This window comes from Syzygium oleosum, unplaced genomic scaffold (genome assembly GCF_021117445.2).
Source record: "Syzygium oleosum isolate NSW1041296 unplaced genomic scaffold, Sole_v2.1 Sole_v2.49, whole genome shotgun sequence".
NCBI classification, from domain to species: domain Eukaryota; kingdom Viridiplantae; phylum Streptophyta; class Magnoliopsida; order Myrtales; family Myrtaceae; genus Syzygium; species Syzygium oleosum.
In genome coordinates, this window is record NW_026607533.1 from 949783 (window position 1) to 967091 (window position 17309).

The window sequence follows — 17309 nt, forward strand, 5'->3', positions numbered from 1 at the left end:
TCGGTTGTCATACAATTGCGAGGGTCTGTCGCTAGTTCCCTTCGGACACGATCAATCAAGTAGACCGGTCTCGATTAGCTCAAAACATTCCCTCGTCAATCCATATGGTAGAAGATCGAACCCAGGTCGAGTTCTTTGGTCGTGCGAACTCAATCCCGTAACGGCCCTACCCCTAAGGTTAGCATCCCGTGAATGCGCATTTCCGGGTGAGACCTCACTATAGTGCATTGGTCAAATTCATTTCTTAAATCCCGGGAAAAGGATCGAAAATTCAGACTGTTACAGTAAATGTTTCCCGAAAGATATTTCACGTCATCTTTTTGGTTGGGTTCAAGTACAGAAAACAAGACCTACCTCATCTTCAAGGACCTATGACATGTTTATCAGACCCGACATGGTGACATTTTCTGTGGTCTGTTCTGATTAGTAACTTGGAAGCTATCGCTAGTTTGCAATTTAATTGTGAAGTACGATACGATTGGCATGTAAAAATAATTATCTACGAATTATTTAGTGATACATTGTTACAGCAATATATCGATACAACCGGCATGCAAGGTTAGCAATGCGAGCCTTTTGCCAGCAGGAATGACAAAAACCATTCCTTTATCATGTGAACATCGCAGGAAAATGGCTTCTCTCCGTGTGTGTTTCGGGGTAGGAGATGCAAAAGAGACTGCATAATTGAGCATGAGGATGAAAGAAAACTAGAAGTTCCAGCTTTAAACTTTTGACCACTGCTTCTCATCATCTCATGAGTCCTCACTGCCGACATCCCCCCAACGAACATTATGCTTTGCAGCAAGATAATGCGCACCAACTGGTCCTCTGCTACCGTAAGGGTAGAGCTCGGGGACTATCTTCTTTTCCTCGAGCTCCTTAAGTAGTTGAGTGAATAATGCCCAAGCAGCATCTAGCTCATCGCTTCTTATGAATAATCTACGCTCTCCTTCTATTGCATCCAAAAGTAACCTCTCATATGCATCCGGTATTTCCCTAGGATACCTACGCATTACAGAAGAATCTCGGTCAGTTTTTTAAAGAAAACAGTAAATCTCAGGCATGATGTAGAAGCATGGCTGAACTCAACATTGTGACTATCCTTCGTCATCAATCTCTCATTTCGCCTCTTAAATAGCAATGTCGCATTCAAACCAAAGTCTCTAAGGCATGCAAACAGTGGAAAAAGAAAACAGAATGATATAACTGCTTCCTATTAATCTTGCTAGATGACTTCTGGTAATTGATCCACACTGATGGGATCAAATGGATCAGATAGCAGTTGTGTAAATTTGTGCCATACATATAGCATCTGCACGTTTGTAAAGGAAATGCTGTTTAGCAGTTTTATGGGCTCAATACCTTGCTTTGAAAAGCAGATTGAGGTCACTGCGATCCAATCTCATTCCAAGACCAGGAACTTTATTGTTGATCTTCAGATATATAGCTTCATCAGGTTGTACACGAAGCACCAGCTCATTTGTTGCCTTATCTAAATCAGTTCCAAATTTTCTTTTGTACAGGTTTCCAGGGACGTGTCTGAATTGAACTCTTATCTCTGCCCTGGAATTTCGCAAGCAGCAATTCAAGGTCTTTCAGATTGTAATTACTAATGAGTGAGTGTGCAGGTCAGTGAGAGAGAGAGAGAGAGAGAGAGAGAGAGAGAGGTTGTGATTACCTCTTAGTGTGGAGACCCTTGCCAGCTTTCATAAGGAATGGAACTCCATCCCATCTGGCATTGTTTATAAAAAGAGCTGCAGCGGCAAATGTCGGTGTGAGACTATCCTTCGGCACAGTTGGGTCATCTGTATACCCAGGAAGAGATTTACCACCCTTACTGTGGCCCTTGTATTGGCCCACAATTACATCTTCCAGTTGTAGTGGTCTCATTGACCTTAACACTTTCACCTATTCAAGAACCAGAAACACTCCGTTAAAATATCCTTTTTACAATCGCAGTGTTGCAAGGGAAGCCCTGTTCCCCAAATGAGAAAGGGCGGACCCTTTTTGCTTATTACTCATGTAATATAGGAATGTATCTTCTGGAAAGGCAATATGAAAGACAAGCCACATCAGCAAACAACTAAAACAGGTTATAACGTAGTAGCTCTCTCAGCACCTTCTCATTCCTAATGTCTTCAGCATCTAAGCTGACAGGTGTCTCCATTGCAAAGAGTGCCAATATTTGCAGCAGATGATTTTGCATTATATCCCGTATTATACCATAATGGTCGAAATAACTGATGACAAGAAGAGAGGTATAGAATTAGTAACTTCTTATTTTGAGAGGACGTCCCAGAAAGAAGAGTATCAGCAGTGGATCTATGAAACTCACCCTCCACGTCCTTCTGTACCAAAATCTTCTGAAAATATCAGCTGCACATTGCGAATGTAGTTCCGAGACCATAATGGCTCAAAAACCAGATTGGAAAATCGGAGAACTGACAGGTTCTCGACGAGTTCCTTCCCCAAGTAATGATCAATCCTAAATAATCACGAGCTCAAGCTTCTGGTTACAACCAAGTTCTCGCTCGAAAATAGACAAAAAAAGCAACCACATAGATAGAAGGTACCTAAATATTTGGTCCTCATTCAGGTATTGCTTCAAACATCTAGTCAGCTCACCAGATGATTCTGAGTCACGGCCAAATGGCTTTTCAACAATGACCCTGGTCCATCCACTTGTCGAAGAAGCTGTAATGCTAGCACATCTCACCACATCCACGAATATATTTGGAGGTATCGATAGGTAAAATAACCGATTGGCCAATTTTCCAGCCTGAAGGAGCAATTTGAGACATGATAATGATGAGGAAAGAAACAACATTAAATTCACTTGCCAGCTACAATTCACGTCTTAAAATTAATATGTCGCATATGCGTTTGTTTTTCATAAAACACAAAATTTCAAACCTGACTTAAGATAATTAGCAGCCCCTACAAATCAGCTTATTGGAACCGGAAACGAAGTACCACGATTAGAATCCACAACATTTAGATTCAGAACAGGGAACCATCACCTCCTTCTCTTTTAGCTTAATGTCCAATTCTCTGAAGTTCTCCTCCGAATTATACTGACCGGAATGGTAAAAGCATCTCTTTAGGAACTGAGTCATTTTATCTTCACAATTTTCTCTGCAAAAATCCACATGGAAATAGATTAAAAAAGAACCAAGAAAAAAGTAATTAGATTTAGCATTCCATGAAAATAGCAACACAAAAGGTACCTCTTATCAATTCTACAAGTCAGTGTTCTGCTAATCATCGTCCTCAACTCCTCGTCGGTCATTTTAGTCCGGGCGTAACCAAACACCGTGAAATTCTGCAGCAACCCAATACCCTTTTTACATCGGACGTTGCTGCATACCTGACAAAACTACATGAATCTACCTTGCACTAAAATTATTCGAGAATGTAAGATCAAGACCTTCGGTAGAAAATCTTCATAAAAGAGCGCGAAGATGGCCGGAAAAATCTTCTTTTTCGCAAGGTCCCCGGAAGCTCCAACCACGGTAATGCTATAAGTTAATTCAGACTTCTCTGATTCTGAATTAACAGGAGACAAACCATCCTGCACATTAGCCTTGAAGTGTTCTTTGGCAAGAGAGCTTTCTGCAAAACCATACTCCAGAAACACCACAAAGATTGCAACTTTACTCGACAAATCGCTGGAAATGTTCAGCCTCCAGGGGATTCAAGAACTCACCGTCGTGCAAAGAAACAGAGCTTGGCGAATGCCCATTTGAGGATTTGAGCTGGAAACTCTTTCTGGAGCTATTTCTTGATCGAATCCGCGAAACCCATGAAGGCTCCTGCGTTCTTCTCGGCAAAACAAGAAACTTATCCAGACTTTTGTGGAGCTCCGATGAAGAAGCGTGTGAGAGGGATATTGCCGAAGCTGAAGAAGAAGAACAGGGACTCATGTGTCTGGCCATGGAACAGGGTAAGCAAGAAAGCAAGATCAGTGCAGAACACGGCGAGTGTACATTTGAGTTCGTGTCGGATCAAGTGGATAAAGAAGATATTTTCTTGAGGACAAAAGTCCTTTGGCTGTCTTTCATGCGAAAAGTCATGTTGCTCTTAAACATCTCGAAGGGGCCAATTAGATCGAAGTCAAATGGTAATCTAATCATTCATCCAGCCATAGATTTATCTATGGTTTAATACGACGAAAAATTATAAATTAATGAATTTATCATAAATTTATTTAAAATTAAATTATAAATTAGTATATTTGTGACAAATTTACCCTCTGTTAGTTTTCGTTAAATTTTACCATCAAATTTTTAAGTTGGATGACATATAACAGTTGATAAATGTATCAATTTAGGTATAACAGTTTGTGATTTTTCGTGATATTAATATAATTTAACATATGATAAATTTGTCACGAATGTATTAGTATGTGGTAAATTATCACAAACTTACTCGTTTAGAGTTTTTTGTGGTAAAAAAATTAATTTAAAGTAAATTTATTACAGATGTACCAGTTCAGAATTTTTAGTGATATTAACCATTTTTTTTTCAGATAAATCATGAGTTTGTGGTGGTCAGGTCTTTATTGAAGAAAAGAATAATTGCTGGGAGATTTTTCAATAAATTCTTGATAACATTGATGTACTGATTGACTTGATGCATCGCTTATTCGTTTTGAGATAATAGAGAGAAAAACTTTTTAGCTTCTTCTTTTTCGCCCTTTTTTCGATCATTTTTACTCAAATTTTTCCAACAGGACTATGATGCGGTAAATCTATGCGTATTCGGATGTTTGTTGGTTCAATCGAAAGTTTAGATTAAATTCACTTGATGACTCCACGTTTGCCACCATCGAAGGGTCCTTCTAAGGAAGTTAAGGTAGCCTGTTGATGCACAATACCATCTGGATTGCCCTGTAATGAGCCGAAAGAGGAACCTCTTGTGTTAATTTTCCGCTTAGAAGCTGAATCTACTCTCTTTCGAAGTCGAGCATTCGCCGATCCCCTGGCCCTTAATGACAAAAAACCTCCACCCGAAACGTGCAAGTGTCGTCGACAAGGTACCCGTTCGATGGGTCTCGGAATGCCCCATCAGGACTACAGTAATCTACCTCAGTTAATACTTCATAATAGTAAATTTTATTTCTGTCATCGTCAGTAAGATATCTAATTGATCATAATTTTCCTGCACTCTTTGCGCAACCTTTGTGTCCGTAATTTCGTTATTCATCATCCGTAATTTTCCTTTAACGTGCATAAGTTATGACAGAAAACCGATTTTGCAAAACAAATACGATGGACCGTCTTTTTTCCCGAAGATACTCATTGAATGCGGGACCAATCCCGTATAAACGCTTACGGGCCCATAGAATTTCCCCAATTCCCCAACTTCTAATTGTGAAGCAACTTATAGCGTTAACAGACAACAAAAATGACAAAATCTTGTTTTCTAAGAGAAACTCTACATTACACCTTGTTAGCTCTTAAGCCAGGATAACAGATCATGAACTCCTGAAGATGTGTGACCCACAGTGCAACCAGCGATCATTTTGAAATAAGTTAGTCTTGATGCGGCTCGAGATAATTGTTTGTAATCAGATGCGGAGCATGTGACAGCAAAAGGACACCGCGAAAGGGAGCTGCAATTGGATGTTTGTTCCCAGGAAATCTTCCTAAAGTCGGAATTGGCTGTCAATTTTGGTGAACGCGAGCTAGTAAGAGAGAGTAGGTTCGACAATTCGTCTATGCTAGAGGAACTCATGAATTAAAAGAGAGCAAAGCATCGATCAACTAGTAGCAAAAAAGCAGTTCGACAAGTTTTACTGGCTTAAAACTACTAGTGGTACGTGGAGGAAACAATGATAGGAACCGCCGCCTCATCATGAGCTCAAACCCAATTATCAGGGCAGTTGTCTGGCTGTGCCAAGGCTGGTGACTTCGGCCTCAATGATACAGTGATCGTCCACAAGGGAATCTTGAATCTTTTTCAGGGACGCATAACAAGGCCAACCCCACGAAGTGGTTGAACGACTGAACCAATTCGAACCTGCAAGGCGCACATTGATAGTCACGTTAAGACAAATGTATGGAAGTACCAGGCAAAAAATATGTGGAATCAGGAACTTGAAAGATCACCCTGATTTCGGATAATGGTGCCAACCCTCAAAGGAATCGGATTTAGTATCTCCACCCCAAACAACAGCTTCTCTAGCGATTGTATTGAGTTAGTCCACCAATTTTAGTTGAGAGAGCTACTTCTAGTCGTCTGCTCCTCATAAAACTGTGCCGTCTTTGCCTCTCAACCGAATGGTGAAGCTTGCATTAACTTTCTGCCCAAGATCGAGTTTCCCTGAATCGGCCAAACAAAGATATATTGAAAGGCTTTTGTCCCTCTCTGTCAAATCACCCCTCGGATATAGCCGCACCTTCCTGAACAGATGAAGAAACTCAACAAATGAGGATGCTGGGAAACTATCCGCTTTGGGCCCACTGACCCTCACGGCTTTAAAACGCGTTACACAGGATAGGCAGGTATGAGCAGATATGAAGTTAACATTCTTATGGAATCTTGACACTCAAGAATCAGGTCAACCATTTCTGATCTTCAGCCAAAAACGATTCAGAGTAGCAGTACTCATCCACCAAAGTTGAGAACTTTGATATCTTCCATTCATGTGTATATGATGTACCCTCTATCGGTGTGAAACATTCGCCCAAGCCCAAATTCTTGATGACGACAATCTCCACTCCAAAAACGCAGGTGTCGTCAATGAGGTATCCATTGGACGGGTCGGTAAAAGTCGCCAACGGCATAAATCTCGGAATGCCCCATTGAAACTGCATCTCGTGAAACCTCGTAGCTCTCCCTTTAACATTGACAGGGCGAAATTTATACATGAGTAACCAAAGGTTGAATTTTGCCTTTTCTCTTTGGATGGACGTTGAGGGAAATTACCTTGTTTCGTCAAGTACTGGTCGCGAATTCTGTCCAACACAAAGAACCTTACTGTCGCATTTATCTCGGAGCCAACTTTCAAAGGAGTGCTCTTGGAAATCGCCAGATATATAGACAAATGATCTCCTCCGTTTCTGCTTTTGTCTCCTTTGGGATACAGAATCAATCTCCTGCACAATGAGAGGACTTTTACATTCAGGAGCCAAACGCACAGAAGAAAGAGGAGTACCAACAATTGGTGAGTACAATGAATATATAGTTCTCAATACTTGATTAACTTCATTGCCTATCCTCAGCTTGATCAACCAGAATCAAATTCAATGTCCCCACATGAGAACGATACATGAATCCGTTCTTATACCATACGAACAATCCACGAACAAAGTCAATTTGGCGCACTCCAACACTTTGGAGCACAGATTATTTCTTTTCATGGTGAAAAGAAGATGGAAGTGTCCACGGAATTATTCTATAGAAAGAGAGACATACCACTTCTCATCTCCAGCTTCAAACTCGTTCGTCTCGTACACGTCGATGTTGTTCTTCGACAACAAAGAGAAAGACTCGATCTTGAACACATAGTGTGCCGGCGAGACCTCTCTAATCTCAGTAGTTATTCCTGCTCAGTCGAATCAAACCCAAAGATCAAACTAAACCAAAAAACCCACGAAACAAGAGAAACAAGAATGTCACACAAGTGCACGTTTGAGAAACTAAGAGGGCGACATAAGTACCATAAGCTTCTTCATCCATGTTTACATAAGACTATTTCTTTTTGAACTTGGTATATAGGATGGTCGAACGCAGTTGACGATCGTGGTATGAATGAATGTGAGTGGAAGATGTAAATATATAAGAGACAAGAAGAGAGGGGTTGATTTGATTGGCAAAACGTGAAAATATTTAGGACTAAATTGACAAAAGTCCCTTTGACCTGTCGTAAAGGGTTTTGTTTTGGTTGGGCTTGATCCGATTCGGTATACAAGTCCTTGGATTTTGTATCAATCCCGCATTGGGTGCAATGCACCGGCTGCATGACTAATCCTCCTACTCTTGGATATGCAGCACAGTGAAAAGGTTAAGAATATATTTGAAAAAAATTTCTTTTAATACGTTTTTTTATATCAATTTAGTAAGTGATAGATGTTTGAGGATGAAAATACTGAACTAACACTAATTGGTCGAACATGAGCTACGTGGAACGATTATGACATATGGCTTACCAAGTGGTAATCACGGTGAAAAAATTGAAAGACTATCGTCAGTTTTTCGTCATCGAGATGAGGGGGTCATTACTAATTGGCACCGAAGTATCTTCTTTATTTATGTTTTCTTGATAATACATTTATAGTTCGCACGGGAAAAAGATCATGGGGCCATCATGTTCTTTTTTCCGAGCCATCGTACTTTTTAGCTTTCTCAAAGTAGCTAGCTAGGAAGTACTCTAGGATAAGCAACCTTCCTTACGAAGTTCAAGTTAAATATCCTCGAGAAGATATCTTTAAACTTCTCCGTGAAGCTTTGTGGATACTAGGAATAACACTTTTCAAAATATTATAGAAATTACAGGATTGAAAATTTCAAAAAAGACTTTTTATAGTATTTCAACGGATAAGTACATCAAAAATCCTAAAACTTATCGAGAACGTGCAATTAAGTTATAGGATTTGCAAAAAGTACAATCAAATCTTAAAACTTCTCAAATTGATGCAATTAAGTTCCTATGTTAATTCCGTCCAAATTAATGGACAGAAAACTTGGCATTTTTAGACGTAATTTGTAGACATGTCGAGCTATTAGGCGCCGCATTAGAAAATAGGCCAAAAGCTTTTAACATAATCTATGGTCATATCTATTCCTGTTATGCAATTTTCGCTCAAGATTAGAAGAGTGGTAAGGATTTTCGGTCACTCCTCTGGTACTCCGTCACGGTCGTCAGGTCAGTGCCTGGCCTTCATCACGTGGTGCAGGATGTCGTTTTGATATGACAGTTGGCCTAACCGCCGGGTGGGTGGGTCAACTTGGCCGTGCATCTTGCAAGGAGGGGGGCGGAGCTACTGGCGTCATCGTCACTCCCTCCGTCGGACGGGGAGTCCTAGGCCTGGCAAAGGGAGATGGGCCTTGAGCTTGATGATGTTGGCAGCGAGAGTGCGAAGTTTTGACGCAAGTCGATGAACTGGGTTAGCCAAAATCTCAAAATAGCAAATAAAAAAGAAAAGCATAAAGAGAGGAGAAATCTGGAGTCCCCGATCCAGAAATTGCAGAAATCTCTCAAAACCCAAAATGGACCTGCATTCAAACAGTACTCATCAGCAGCAAATGGAGGTATCAAATCAAAAAGAGCAAAAGAGCAGAGCAGTGCTAAAAAAAACACAATCCACCCACTGCCAAACAAAAACTTGTTCAGCCAATAACCATTTAAAAAAAGAAAACAAACAAAATAAACAGATAAAAAGAAAAAAAAAAAAGGGGGCACGAGGAACGGAGAAGAAATCTTATGCACTAAATGAACAAGTTTTAGGACTTTATTATACTTTTATTTTCATTACAAGTTTTAGGACGTATAATGCACTTATCTCAGAAAAGAGCTGAAATCACAAAAAACTCTAAATTATACCCACTTTGACACGTATACTTTAAACTATACCCACTGTGATATCATTACGCAATTTTTTTTTGTGTTATCAAAACCCCCAAACTTGTATCAGTATCACAAAAATACCCTCCATTATAGTTCCATACAATACAGTCCTTACATAATTGACGTGGTAGCTAGCGTGGACAACAATAAGCAAATGGAACTGAAGTGGATTTGACGCAGCTTTAGTTTAGTTCAAAGCGACATCGTTTCATGAATTATGTCACACTCTTCAAATCGCCAAAAGACAATGTATACATTGTACCTTTGCTGTCGAATTTGAGAAACAATAAAGCCTAGAAGACACCGTCCAGGAGTAGCACGAAAATTTGTTCTTGCAATGAGATTATAGATATACCTTCTTCACCCAGTTGGAACTCGTTTGTCTCATTCATGCTGATGTCGTTGTTGAACATTTTAAAATTAAATCATGCATTTATCTAGAAGGTTAAGCTTTAAAATAATTGGCAATGCTCACACGATATTTTATATGGTATTAGAGCAAGAGGTCACATGTGAGGAGAGAGTGTTTGGTTATTTAAATATTAAATTACGTCATTATCTAATAATTTAAATTTTTAGAATGCTTGACACCAATCCCACAAAATTTTATTGACAACAGAGAGAAAAACTCGATCTTGAACACATGTGCCGGCGCGATGTCTCTTGTCTCCGTAGATTGGTTCAAAACCCCTATGAACACAGTGACACAACAAAAATGTCACGAGAAGTGCGTTTTTTTTTTTGTTGAGAAACTCAAAGAGGGTTTTGTGCCACCATCTTCGTCGTCCATTTCAGCAACATTTGGATTTGTTGATTCGATTTCTCTTATATGCATGGTGTGGTTCTTCAACTAGCTGCGGTATGGAAGATGCTTGATGGCTCTGATGGTCTTTGGGGGGTATTGATGAAAAAAATATAGCTCTTTCTATTCTCTCTGTACAAGATTCATCATTTGCTTCGTTCCGGGAAAATCACAGAGAGAGAACCAGGTTTGGTGCCCTTCAAAACTGTCGTCTTTCTCTGTCCTTGCTCGAAAATGCATCAACAATATTTGCCCGCCAGGAAAAAAAACAAACACTTTTAGGCTCCGTTTGTTTCGCAACATTTCCTCGTTTTCCGACGTTTGGATCGCTTAGAAAAATGAGTCAACGGAAAAGGTTTTTCTGTCGAAGCTTAAATTCGGAAAAATGATTTCCTCTTTAAAAAACGGAAATTATTTTACAAAATATGACTAAGTCTCGGCTCTTTGACCAAAAACCCTGTGCTAGGGCACAGGAACCCCAATGGTCGTTCCCACGGCCTTGGCAGTAGGGCTGGGTCCCCAGTGCCTGGGCCTGGGTCCATCAAGGCCAAGCTCGGGACTCCGATACCCTGGCCCTGGTCCATCTAGGCCGTGCCCAAGACCCCGACCACTGTACCAAGGACCCATCAAGGCCGGGTCCGGGACACCGGTGCTCGTGCCCGAGACGCCAAGCCCGGTAATATCAAGGCTAGGCCCTAATCCATCAAGGCCAGGCCTAGGATTCTTGTGCCCCGATCCATCGATGTCGGGCCCAGGCACTAATGACCGGAACTTGGCCTCGATGGACTCAAGCATGGGCGCCAAGGTCCAAGGCGTGACCTCGATGGACTCGGGTCTAAGTGCAGGGGACTTGTGTCGGGCGTTGGATTTAGAGGCTAGCCTCCATTGACCTAGGCCTGGGTGCCAGGGTCTCGGGCCTTGGTCTTACCGAGGCGTGGGCGCCGAGGAGCTGGTTTCAGCCTCTATAGATCGAGGCCGAAGTGCTAGGGAGTCGGGCATGGGCATAACAGGCAACGAGTTCTTGGGCTCAGTTTCGAAAATCCAAGACTAACGCTCGTGCTTGTGCCCAAGAGTCGAGGATCCGGGCTTGAGACTCCAGTGCCCATACCGGGTTCGAGACTCCGGTGCCCATACCGGGTTCCTTAGCTACCCATGCGCAAGACACTAGCGCTCGAATAGTGTATGTCAATTTAGAAAAATCAAATGAGATTTTCTTTACCAAGTTACGAAAAATATTTTCCAGTTTAATTTTAGGTCTCAGCTAAATACCAGAAAATATTATTATTTTCCTGAAAAGATGACTTTCCGAAAAATATTTTCCAAAACTATCACAGCTCCATTTGTTTCACAAAAAATATTTTCTTCATTTCCCAGCAGATCACTTAGGAAACTAAGTCAACAGAAAATGTTTTCATAGTCAAAGGAAAATCTATGCTTAAATTCAGGAAAATAATTTCCTCTTTAAAAAATCGGAAATTATTTTCCAAAATATGACTAAATATTGGTGATAGGACTAGAAACTCTACGTTTGGGTACAGGAACCCCAATGCTTGTTCCCGGGCTTTTGACAGTCCGCCAGGATCCATCGAGACCAAGCCCGAGTCCAAAGATATGTTGGGCCTGGAACCCCAATGCTTGAGCCCGAGTCCATAAAGGTTGTGCTCAAGACACCAGCGCTCGTGCCCGGGCCTAGGACTTTGGTATCATTGCCCAACTTCACTGAGCCTCTGCCCGGGTTCATAGAGGCCGGGCCCGAGACCCCGATGCTTGTGCCCAAATCTTTAACACCTAGACTTGGGTCCATTGAGGCCAGGCTCGGGTCCACAACGCGCGGGCCGAGACACGAGCGCTCGCGCCCACGTCCAAGCCATTGAGGTCAAGCCTATGTCCATTGATGTTGGCCCCGGGACCTCGATGCCCAAGCCCGGGTCCCCGACACCCGTGCCAAGGTCCATTAAGGCCGGGTTGGGACCCTAGAGCCCGGGTCCATCGAGGCCAAGCCTGGGTCGGTGTCCATCGAGGCTGGACAGGGGATCCTAGTGCCCATACGTGGTTCCCCGACTGCCTATACAAAAGTCATTAGCACCCGAATAATATGTCTATTTCAAAAAATCAAATAAGATTTTTCCTACCAAACGACGGAAAAAATTTTCCAATTCATTTTCAAGTTTCAGCCAAATACCAGAAAATACTTTTCATTTTCATGGAAAGTAACTTTTTGGAAAACATTTTCTAGAAATGTCATATTTTCCGTATCACAAACGGAGCCTTTCATGACCAAAAAAAAAAACCAAGCCTTTGGAAAATCGATTTTTACAAAACAAATATGATGGACCGTGTTTTTCCCCAAAGACACTCACCGAATGCGGGAACGATCCCGTATAAACACTTGCGGGCCCGTAGAATTTCCCCAATTCCCCAACTTCTAATTGTGAAGCAACTTATAGCGTTAACAGACAACAAAAATGATAAAATCTTGTTTTCTAAGCGAAACTCTACATTACACTTTATTAGCTCTTAAGCCAGGATAACAGATCATGAATTCCTGAAGATGGGTGATCCACAGTGCAACCAGCGATCATTTTGAAATAATTAGTCTTGATGCGGCTCGAGATAATTGTTTGTAATCAGATGCGGCGCATGTGACAGCAAAAGGACACCGTGAAAGGGAGCTGCAATTGGGAGTTTGTTCCCAGGAAATCTTCCTAAAGTCGGAATTGGCTGTTGATTTTGGTGAACGCGAGCTAGTAATAGAGAATCGGATCGACAATTCATCTATACTAGAGGAACTCATGAATTAAAAGAGAGCAAAGCATCGATCAACTATTAGCTAAAATAAGCAGTTCGACAAGTTTTACTGGCTTAAAACTACTAGTAGTACGCGGAGGAAACAATGGTAGGAACCGCCGCCTTGTCCTGAGCTCAAACCCAATTATCAGGGCAGTTGTCTGGCTGTGCCAAGGATGGTGACTTTGACCTCAATGACACAGTGATCGTCCACAAGGGAATCTTGAATCTTGTTCAGCGATGCATAACTAAGCCAACCCCACGAAGTGCTCGAACGACTGAACCAACACGAACCTGCAAAGCGAACATTGATAGCCACGTTAAGACAAATGTATGGAAGTACCAGGCGAAGAATATGTGGAATCAGGAACTTGAAAGATCACCCTGATTTCAGATAATGGTGCCAACCCTCAGAGGAATCGGATTTAGTATCTCCACCCCAAACAACAGCTTCTCTAGGGATTGTATTGAGTTAGTCCACCAATTTTAGTTCAGAGAATTACCTTTACTCGTCATCGCCCCATAAACAGTGCCATCTTCGCCTCTCAACCAAATGGTGAAGCTTGCGTTAACTTTCTGCCCAAGATCGAGTTTCCCTGAATCGGCCAAACAAAGATATATTGAAAGGCTTTTGTCCCTCTCTGTCGAATCACCCCTCGGATATAGCCGCACCTTCCTGAACAGATGAAGAAACTTAACAAATGAGGATGCTGGGAAACGCGGAGAGAAAGGTATGAGCAGATATGAAGTTAACATTCTTATGGAATTTTAACACTCAAGAATCGGGTCAACCATTTCTGATCTCCAGCAAAAAATGATTCAGAGTAGGACTCATCCACCAAAGTCGAGAACTTTGATATATTCCATTCATGTGTACATGATGTACCCTCTATCGGTGTGAAACATTCGCCCAAGCCCGAATTCTTGATGACGACAATCTCCACTCCAAAAACGCAGGTGTCGTCAATGAGGTATCCATTGGATGGGTCGGTGAAAGTCGCCAACGGCATAAATCTCGGAATGCCCCATTGAGACTGCATCACGTGAAACCTTGTAGCTCTCCCTTTAACATCGAAAGGGCGAAATTTATACATGAGTAACCAAAGGTTGAATTTTGCCTTTTCTCTTTGGATGGACGTTGAGGGAAATTACCTTGTTTCGTCAAGTACTGGTCGCGAATTCTGTCCAACACAAAGAACCTTACTGTCGCATTTATCTCGGAGCCAACTTTCAAAGGAGTGCTCTTGGAAATCGCCAGATATATAGACAAATGATCTCCTCCGTTTCTGCTTTTGTCTCCTTTGGGATACAGAATCAATCTCCTGCACAATGAGAGGACTTTACATTCAGGAGCCAAACGCACAGAAGAAAGAGGAGTACCAAAAATTGGTGAGTACAATGAATATATAGTTCTAGATACTTGATTGACTTCATTGCCTAACCTCAGCTTGATCAACCAGAATAAAATTCAATGTCCTCACATGAGAGCGATACATGAATCCATTCTTATACTATACGAGCAATCCACGAACAAAGTCAATTTGGCGTACTCCAACACTTTGCAGCACAGATTATTTCTTTTCATGGTGAAAAGAAGATGGGAGTCTCTACGGAATTATTCTATAGTAAGAGAGACATACCACTTCTGATCTCCAGCTTCAAACTCGTTCGTCTCATACACGTCGATGTTGTTCTTCGACAACAAAGAGAAAGACTCGATCTTGAACACATATTGTGCCGGCGGGACCTCTCTAATCTCTGTAGTTATTCCTGCTCAGTCGAATAAAGCCCAAAGATCAAACAAAACCAAAAAAACCCGCGAAACAAGAGAAACAAGAATGTCACACAAGTGCACGTTTGAGAAACTAAGAGGGCGACATAAGTACCATAAGCTTCTTCATCCATGTTTACATAAGACTGTTTCTTTTTGAACTTGGTATATAGGATGGTCGAATGCAGTTGACGATCGTGGTATGAATGAATGTGAGTGGAAGATGTACATATAGAAGAGACGACATGCCCCCTTAGGGCAAACTCATCAGTTAAGAAGGCAAGAGATTAGGATGGTGTAAGATATAGGGATGGGCCTTGTTTCCCTTATTTACTTTTCAAATTTAGGAAGGTGATTGTTTTGTTATTTTCCCTAACTAGAATCGGATTTTTCATTATGTTTTTGCTTTGAAATTTTGTGTACCAATTGCGTGGCCCGCACTTTGCGCAGGCAATAAGCGTATTTTATAAGTTGAATTTCAAAAAATAAATTAAAGCTGATGGACTTCTCACTTATCTGTTTTGTATAAGTTAATTTCAAATTAAACGGGCTTTAAGTAAGATTATTTTCATTTGTATTTTTTCTTCTAAATGGATTTTTCTTGAAATGATTTATGATATATTTAAAATAAGAGAATCTCAAAAGTAGAAAATATAATTTAATGAGATGTAATATGTGATTTCAAATAAGTAATAATTATATTTTCTTAATTTTTTTCGGAATTAAATAAACAGTATCCTTCATTCATTCTTAGTAAAATATATATGATGGAATTAGAAAAATCATATCGTGTAAATTCAATCTTATCTTTTTTCAACTCAATTTCGAATTAAGTGGAGTTTAGATAAACTTATTCATTACCATCTAAATAAATTTGTTTTAAATTAGATATGCTATATTTAAATAAGTCAACTACGAAAGAAGAAAATAAAAATAAATGAAATTTAAATATGTATAATACAAAAAAATTATAATTTGATTTTCTTAGAGTTTGTTGAATTGAATGAACGGTATCTCTTATTTCACTCCTGGTTAAATAGTTTTCTTAAAGGTTTTATAAATTAAATTAACAATATCATTTGTTTCCTTCGTAGTTAAATAATTTCGGTTGCATTAAAGAAAATATATCATTGAAAAATCATATTATTCATGAATTACTTTATTCTTAGTATGATAGATATTGTTAATTGAAATAAATCAGATTGCTTATTACATTCATAGCCGCAAAGATTTGGTTGAATCAAATAAAATAACATCATATAAGATACTTTCTTTTCAATACATATGTTTATACATAAATCAAATTCCAGATCAGAAAATGTGGATGAACTGTAACCGTTTTAATACACGTAGTTCTAATTGCAATATCGAACTATAAAAATGTTACGATTCTTTCTTCTCTTGAGCACAATTCAAGGGCATTAATGGTTTAATTCAAGTCGAACCTCATTAATATTTAATCCTCCAATAATTCTCTTGACATTTCATATGTCTACGCCTGTCAAGGGTGTCAAAACAAATAGAGGAGTCTTCCATTTATAGAGAGGAAGAGATCCTCGTACTTGAACTCAATAGGCATTTTTGATAAATTAATATTCGATCTATTTCAAACGAAAATCATGTGCATTTTTTGCTAAACAAATTTGCTTGAGATGACATATGCTGCATTTAAAATAAGTGAATTTTTAGAAGAAAAAGAAAATAATTTAAACTAAATGAAATGTGAAGATGCGTGTCTCAACTAAGTTGCAATATTTGTAATTTTATTTTAGTGTTTTAAATTTAGTTAATACTAAGTGACATTTATTCAAATAATAATAAAATTTATCCTTCTAATTGCTTTGATTAATTTTTAAATTGAATGAATATATAATGTGTCGATTCCCATAGATAACAAAAAAAATTCTTCAAATTAGATTATTACTCGAGTAATAAGATATACTTTTCCTTTTTTACTTTATTTCAAACTTAATGGATAAACTGTATATTTGAAGATACTTTATCTATATCTGTTCCCTGTTTTTGTTTCAAATTTAAAATCACGGAGATTAGTCGAAAAATATTTTATTATTTATTTCATTGGTGGTATGCGAGGATACTTTCTTTAAATTCGTTTTTAAATTTAAATCTAATAAGTGATAGAAGTTTGAGGATGAAAATGCTAAATTAATGCTAATTGGTTGAATATGAGCCATGTGGAACAATTATGACCTATGTCTTGCCACATTACAATCACAGAGGTAAAGTTAAGTTCCATGTGTCGAGCGAGCAAACATTCTATTAGTTCCGACGTTAACTATAGATATGGGGAGTAGGACCCCTGCTGACTACTTAAAAAGCTTAAGATCACGCTTAGTCCGGTCATTTTGTCTAGTACT

At 39.7% G+C, this 17309-nt stretch overlaps 3 protein-coding genes across 3 annotated transcripts; all 3 read right to left on the bottom strand.

Moving 5' to 3' along the window:
• Nucleotides 1-478: 478 nt before the first annotated feature.
• Nucleotides 479-4011, bottom strand: LOC115689566 (glucose-6-phosphate 1-dehydrogenase, chloroplastic-like). The gene is made up of 10 exons (XM_030615654.2): nt 3707-4011; nt 3428-3612; nt 3228-3322; nt 3021-3135; nt 2574-2779; nt 2336-2485; nt 2120-2240; nt 1679-1908; nt 1363-1563; nt 479-1005 (listed from the first exon to the last, which is right to left on the bottom strand). The coding sequence occupies exons 1-10, from the start codon at nt 3933-3935 to the stop codon at nt 753-755; spliced, it is 1785 nt and encodes a 594-aa protein (XP_030471514.1). The 5' UTR covers nt 3936-4011; the 3' UTR covers nt 479-752.
• A 1467-nt stretch (nt 4012-5478) lies between these two features.
• LOC115666714 (ubiquitin C-terminal hydrolase 12-like) lies at nt 5479-15131 on the bottom strand. The gene is made up of 6 exons (XM_056307068.1): nt 15047-15131; nt 14801-14930; nt 14313-14482; nt 14047-14223; nt 13664-13836; nt 5479-6021 (listed from the first exon to the last, which is right to left on the bottom strand). Exons 1-5 carry the CDS (start codon nt 15063-15065, stop codon nt 13706-13708), a joined length of 627 nt encoding a protein of 208 aa, XP_056163043.1. The 5' UTR covers nt 15066-15131; the 3' UTR covers nt 5479-6021; nt 13664-13705.
• Nucleotides 6248-7778, bottom strand: LOC115668629 (MATH domain and coiled-coil domain-containing protein At1g31390-like). Its single transcript, XM_056307067.1, has 5 exons — nt 7665-7778; nt 7420-7549; nt 6931-7100; nt 6568-6841; nt 6248-6404 (listed from the first exon to the last, which is right to left on the bottom strand). Exons 1-5 carry the CDS (start codon nt 7681-7683, stop codon nt 6248-6250), a joined length of 750 nt encoding a protein of 249 aa, XP_056163042.1. The 5' UTR covers nt 7684-7778.
• Nucleotides 15132-17309: the final 2178 nt, after the last annotated feature.